Source organism: Trichechus manatus, unplaced genomic scaffold (assembly GCF_000243295.1).
Source record: "Trichechus manatus latirostris isolate Lorelei unplaced genomic scaffold, TriManLat1.0 scaffold00020, whole genome shotgun sequence".
NCBI classification, from domain to species: Eukaryota; Metazoa; Chordata; class Mammalia; order Sirenia; family Trichechidae; genus Trichechus; species Trichechus manatus.
The window spans coordinates 19,164,541-19,171,766 of NW_004443956.1; the positions used below are offsets into that span (position 1 = coordinate 19,164,541).

General features: G+C 34.4%; 1 protein-coding gene across 1 annotated transcript; it reads right to left on the minus strand.

Moving 5' to 3' along the window:
- Positions 1 to 896: 896 nt before the first annotated feature.
- CNPY1 (canopy FGF signaling regulator 1) lies at positions 897 to 6,874 on the minus strand. Its single transcript, XM_004372760.1, has 3 exons — positions 6,731 to 6,874; positions 4,902 to 4,998; positions 897 to 937 (listed from the first exon to the last, which is right to left on the minus strand). Exons 1-3 carry the CDS (start codon positions 6,872 to 6,874, stop codon positions 897 to 899), a joined length of 282 nt encoding a protein of 93 aa, XP_004372817.1.
- Between the last annotated feature and the right edge of the window lie 352 nt (positions 6,875 to 7,226).

Sequence of the window (7,226 nt, forward strand, 5' to 3'; positions counted from 1 at the left end):
TGACAGTGTCCCTGTGCTCCAGTACTAAGTGTGGTCAAAGGCAGTTCCCATCAGGCCCCATCTCCTCCTCCACCCCACACCTCCAAAACACACTCAGGTAGAATGAGCGGAACCAAATCCACACACTAAACATCAACGGAAAAATCGTTTTTAAAAAATAGGAGAGTTTTCAGTAAAACAGAACATCGCCATTGATGTCATCTTTTAAGAACACATGATGTAATAAAAAAATCAACCTTCAAAATCATTTGACTCCAGAATGTATTTTTAATGAAGGCCAATATAATTATTGTTTACTATAAAAAGTATCTGTTATCTTTTGTGCATTCAACTAAATTTTAAAGATTTAAAAGTTTTTAAATATATGACTTCTAGGAATTTAAATTTATTCCTGACAAAAAGTGGTTTGTTTCTTTCACCAATAACCATATATAAGCCTGAAGACCTAATTCAGAATTTGTTGCAATATCTCCTTAATTCCATGACCACTCAAGTATTTAAGGAATCAAACTGAGTTCTTATCAAGCGGAACACTTTACACATGTATATGTGTATATACATTTGCTATAGAATATATAGGATACATTATTAAATCCCTATTATAAACTGTCTTCACCTTTTTTTTTCCTACTACTGAATTAAATGCTTTATTGCCAAGTCTGTTTACACCAAAAACTGCAAAGCTAATTTAAAAGTTTTCTGGACTCCTCAACTTTACCCACAGAAAGAGTAAGAGTTTGTCATGATGCCAAACAACAGTTTTTCAGTAAAAAACATAGACAAACATAGTATAAACAAGAAACATACAATTTCTTAGCATGAGACCAGAGCACACAGACGTTGGCCTTGTGGGGAGACGACTTTACTCCTCTCTATAACTAGCGGCACAGTCTCTCCTAGAGTTCAATGTGATTAGTGGAAGAAGGTTCACACAGATCTGGGGAAAAAAGTTAGACAGCATCACCGTCACATTAAACACCAGCCCATTAAGGCATTTACATTACCCATAAAGTACATTCATGTAGAAGTGCATTTTTTAAACTTTCAATTATAGAAAATTTCAAACAGACACAAAAGGAGAAAGAAAGGTATCATCTACACCCATGCACCCTGCACTCCAGTCCAACAATGATCAACATTCTGTTGTTCTTGTTTTATCTTTTACTCTTCTTTGGCTGGAGTATTTTAAAACAAATCCAAGGCAATGGATCATCTACCTGCAGACATGGAAGCATTTAGAAAAGATCCACTCTGAGCTGTTTCCCAGCTTGCTAACAGGTACAGTACACTGGGCATTTAACCCAAGGGGGCAGGGAGGCAACTAGTTACTTTGATATATACTACTGTTCCAACTGGAAGCAATTAATGTAACTCTATTGAGAAAGGCTATGGATTGTTTTAGCTACATAATTTATTTGAAATAGGAAATATGCTAGCCTTTGAAAGTAATGATTCTGCATATTAGAAATTAACACCTCTATTAGTATTGGGAAGTCTACACAGAAAGGTAAAAATGCTTTTACTTTACATGTAGGCTAAACATTCCCAGATACTTGATGCCTTACTCCATATATTGCATTCAAAATCTTTATGTGACAAATTTATCCATCATGATGGTTTTAGATGAGATTTGATATCAAAGCAGAGTGATATGTATATAGAATGTATTATACATTTATATCTACACCTTCACATGCTCTGTAACAAATATCTCCAGGAACGTTAAGCATATCCATTCATTTATAATCTGTAGTGACAAGCTCCCTACCTTTAAGTGGAATATCCCTGTACTTTTAATCATGTCCCTAAACCATATTATTGTCTTTGTGTATACTCATTCTTTTTTTTTCTCAAGATTTTTAACATTTGAAAAGATCATTTTGACCTCCAGACATCTAAATAACAATCTGGAGAACCCTAGGTTATATGCCACAAAATATTCCACCAGGAAAATTTCATAAACTCACTTTTATTTTTTCTTAGGAAAAAAACCAGAAATATGTGAGGAATAAACACCATAATTGCTCTGTCTCACACTCATAGAACAGGTTTATTGATAACTTTTCTTCTATCCAGCGGATAAAAGTGTACTGGCATCCACAGATCCATCTGCATTGAGATTTTTCATGGAGATTTTTTTCACTCATCCAAAAGATGGTACATAACATTTATGAAAATCTCACTGATGTTAATCAAACATGGTCAGATTAAATTTGACATAAGATATATCTTCTCTTTAATTCTCCATTTTTTTTTAAGGGAAGTGAATTTAAGAACCTTAATATTTTAAGGAATCTGTGAATGAACCCTTATCTGTTCACATGGAATTATTAAAAATAAAATGAAATGATCTACATGAAGCAGAAAAAACAAAATTCATATATATACACTGATAGAGGGTGACTAAGCTTCCAATCAAATCTCTAGCTATAGAAACATCTATTTTTAAGTAATTATTTATCTTTCTAACAGTGACACGTAGACATTTTAACAGCTCTCAGTTTAGTGTCTTGCACATAGTATACACTCAGTAAAGTTTTTGGTGGATGTACAGTTTCATAACCTCCAATACACACACACACACACACACACAATCATTATCTTTAAAACATCGCTTAAATCACAGAGATCCTGTCTTAGCAAAGCTGTTGCATAACAGAACAAGATCAAGTATTGCTTGTACAAAATGAGTATGAGTGTCATGGTATTGTAGAAAACTTACTGTACTTGTATTTTAGATTATATTTGAAAGCATCTGGAGTTTTTCTATAATACAAGAGTCTCATGTTTTACACAGTTGTCTGAAATTATCTATGTTGAAACATACTACTTTGTGTTGCTGCAGTCATTAATTAGCATTTTTCTTACTAAACGTTTTAGCTTTTTCTGGCATTAATGTTTAAGTTAGCTACTGTGGTGCTAACTTATTTCGATAGTAGAGTTTGTTGGAGGGGGTTTGTTTTTTGCTTTTTGGTTTTTTGGGAGGGGGTGTCTAGTCTCTTTTTAGATTTAAGTTATTCTCAGTTCTTAATTTATGACTATTTTAGGATACCCATAAAAATGTTTCATAGAGAAACATAACTTGAAAAAAAAATTAAACAAACTTTACTCTGTAGCAGCCATGCAGGAGTTTACTCTTTGGAGAGGTTACCTTTTCCTCTCAGCAGCTCTGAGGCACTCATATTTATGTTTATACTGGTAAATACTTAAATCAGTTATTTTAATAAAATGCTATTAGAATTATCTAATCATGTTTTATTTTATTTCAGTAATATTGCACATCTTTATTCCTTAAGCTTTCGTTTTCTCAAGGTTAATGCTTAATTTTTATTTCCAATTATAAATATACAAAGGAAATGAAAAAGTGATAGTCAATATTACTGAAATCAAATCAAATTGGTGAACCTGGGAGCAGACTCTTTGCCCAGAATCTTCTTATTTGGTGGCGACAGCGTGGGGAACAGGTGGCGAAACTTTCTCAAGTCCTTCTGCAACATTTGAATAAGTCTTGAGATAGCTAATTGTTTACATATGTCACATACAGTTATGATAACTGCAAACCCTTTATGTGAAAAAAAAATAGAAAAACCAACATTCCAAATATTGTTCATTACGATTTTGCTTATATTTTAATGCACACATGTATCTCTGAATTATTTGAAAAACTTCAAAAATACCTTCTTTAGGAAGTTGCAGCTCTGAACTTATGTGAATTTCACAAATTACACAACATATCCAAAATCAATGAAAAAAAATTCTCAAACTCCTAAACAATCCTGACTATATAATTTTACTGCACCCTGCTGCAAACTCCCAATACAAACTAGATTTTAAAAAGAAAACAACCCAATTATCTACTCAGAGTGAGAAGACTTTGTCTTGTTAATAGAGATTTATAACCTTCTCATTGAATAACTTTTGATGACATAAATATTTATCTAAAAATATTAGTAACTTTTATTTTAAGGATTTTAGTACTAAATTTTAGGTACCAAAGTGTATTGTAGTGTACCCAGGTATACTGTACTTTATTATAAACAACTCCTAAGCGCTAAATGTTTCAAGTCCCCATGTTGCGGAAAAGTACTCTGCTGGCATTAAAAATCATTGTCTTCATAAATACTCATTCTTTTTTTTTTCCAAAAGGTATCTGAAAAGAAAACACAACTTGTACTACCTCCTTGTAAATGCATTAAGCATGGATCAAAATGATATTTGACCAGAGGTGTATGTTCAGCCAACCAGACTGGAGAGCCAGTGGTAGTGTTTCAACTTTGTATACAGTAGATAAAGTTCTGATCATTTTTTCTAGCTTCTGAGGGTGTTTGTTTAAGAACATGAGTCAAGTATTACTTTCTACTGTCTCCACCAAAAAAAAATTATTTTATTTTATTTAAGAAGTAAATATTCTGGAGAAAAAACCTGGGGTGAGGGGAATCAAGCACCCCACCCCCAAACACACACACAACTTTGAGAATTTCTTGCTAAATAAAGACCCCACCTTTTGTAGGTGTAGCAAAGTTAAGTCACCAAGAGATTTTTCTTTCTTGATTCAGGATGGAAAATCAATCTCCAGAAGTTAAGAACAAAATAAAACAAAAACTTGCTCTGGACTCACTAATTCTGATGCATGTGCTCTTTAACATTTAGAATTCAAGTGCTTTTGAATTCAGGAAAACGTAGAGGAAAGGACGGGAGAAGACTCAGACTGCCAGCCCTGTGGTCTGGTTTGCTGGTTTCCTCTCGCTTGGTGTCCCTTCTGACTCTGAGGAGAACCCTCTCAGGGGGTCTGCTGCAGCAAGGCAGTGAGGCCCTGTTTCAAAAAGCGGGGGCTGAGTTGCTGAGTGAAAGCGAGAGGGGGAGACCGAGGCAGGGAGCTCATGTTACATCAGACACAGTACCTGATTTTTCACTGCACAGCTTGTCAGCTAGATGGTCTGCCTCCTGGGCGAGAAGTGAGAATATTCCATCTTCATACTCTTCTATTATCGTTTCACACTGTAGAAATATAATAACAACACGTGGGTATATACACACTCACCGTGTACCTTGTTAGGAAGGACCGAATCAAAATTTTATTAGCTAAAAATATAAAATTGTGTGATCAAGGTGGTCCATTTTTCTTAGCCCTTTCAATTTAATACATCACTGTATGGGATTAACCCTCTTCCCAGAATGTTAATTGCCATCATTTTCCTGGGACTTAACTAAATGATTAGCCATGTTGAAAGACATGGACTGAGGATGAGGAAGGAAGAGGGCCCTGCATTTGTCTCTTTTCCTTACATTGGAATGCTGAAGTGATAGTAAGAAATGAGTCAACTACTCACGGAGCTCCAAAGTCTGAATTTAAAAAAGAAAAAAAAATTTTAAAGAAGACAACTCCTTGAAATGATTAAACCAGTTTCCTTCAGATTTAACATAATATTTTATGGTTTTAAAACAGAATCTGAAGTGTGAAAACAATTAAGCCTTTTTAGCAATCAAAACAAAGGCACTTAAATTTCACTGTGGGTAACATGCTTGACAGTTACTTAGGGAAGTTTCTCTTCGTACTGTGTAGGGACCTATCCAGAATTTCACTTTACAAAACATGCTGGCGTATCAGAGAAGAGGGGGCCGACTTTGCCCCTGCATTTGAAAAGCTTATATGCTAACTACAGTACATGAAAGAACTACAGTCTACACTTTTAGGAATTGTGAAGTTGCTCAAGGATGTTCACCAGAGACTTGTAAATCATTTTCTGAGTTTATTAAGCAGGGCTCTAAAAATTTTAAATGACATTTAAAAATATTTAAATTCCACTCTATTGTGTTTATTGAAAACCTAAGAAATCTAAGCATACGCATACTCATTGCCATTCCTATTCCACAGTGCTTTTAACTTGGAATTGTTACCTTTGCTCTTTAATGAAAATGAAATCTTCACGAGTCAGCTAAAGTGCTTCCAGGGTTGCAGATCGCCTGACATTTTGGCCAATGTGTGAACACGATACATTTTTTAAACAGACTTCCCCCCTCACTTTGATTCAACAGTATTAAGTGAAATATATTGCAATGTATTTTGCCAGGCACATTCAAGCAAGACAGAGACCAGCATTCATGGAACATAAACGTTATATGGAAAGGAAATCCTCCATTAAGCCAACTATCATACCTAAGCCTTGTTTAACTTAGTTTGTGCTAGAAGACTTGAATTAACTCAGGAAAACATTTCTCTCTATTCTGTGAAGCCTTTGAAGGAAAGATGATGTACCTCGCTTCCTTTCCATAATTTGGCTATAAATACTTGAAAACAACATTAGTTTTAATTTGGGTTTTAACCTGGCAACCACAGTCCCTGATTCCTTAAGTGGAAATCTGAGGGACCTGCTTTGGCAACTGAACTGCCTGAAACTATTCCCCAAACGGCCACACGAACAAAACAGTCTGAGCAAAGCAAGGTGCAAACTGTGTCTTAAAGTCCCTGGAATTTGCGAGCAGCGCTTCTGTAAAATATCTCCTAAATGTCTCCATCAAGAAATACCACAGCCCTTAGGGGCTCAAAAGGCAAGCTGCTAAATGCATGATTAACATTTTAAAAGCAACAGGACGACAAAGTAAATACATAAACATTTGAATGTGCATCTTAATATTCAGTTTCTTGAAACTCAACAACTAAAACCAAACGTAAAAGTAGCAAAAAGATTTTCATGGATCATAGGATTCATCTGCCAAGAAGAGAGCTTACCGCGAATTTCAAAGGTCTGTAAGCATCAGAGTAAAAATAGAATTTTTTAAATTCTTTGTACATTTTGTCGCCTTTCCTTGGAGCAAATCTCTTGAAAGTTCTCTCCTTAGTTACAGGGTTTTCTTCAAGTTTGTAGTCATTCATTCGCTCACACACTTTATCCAAAAGGTCTGTTAGGAATGCCTCGGACTGAGCTAAGGGAACCTATTTAAAAAAAATGAGAGGAAACTTCTCTTAATTTCATTATTTAAAGATATTCAAATGAATACAGATGGAAACATACACATTCCCCATTAATAAACCTGTATTAATTTCCTAAGATAGCTTTTTATGTAATTATTATATTATTAACATAATTTAAGAAGTTAGCTCAAGTTATAGTAAAAGAAAGTGCACATATTGAAAGCTGACAGAAAAAAAAACTTTACATTCAAACTGGAAATTATACATATACCTACAATAATTTTTAAAAGCCATTCAACATGCATAATAAACC

Excerpts from the sequence above, each read along its gene's own strand:
- CNPY1 (XM_004372760.1), bottom strand. The coding sequence starts at position 6,874 with ATGAATGACTACAAACTTGAAGAAAACCCTGTAACTAAGGAGAGAACT. Across the intron at positions 4,999-6,730 it reads ACAGACCTTTGAAATTCGCG|TGTGAAACGATAATAGAAGA; the intron begins GTAAGCTCTCTT and ends ATATTTCTACAG. Across the intron at positions 938-4,901 it reads GCTGTGCAGTGAAAAATCAG|ATCTGTGTGAACCTTCTTCC; the intron begins GTACTGTGTCTG and ends TTTTTTCCCCAG.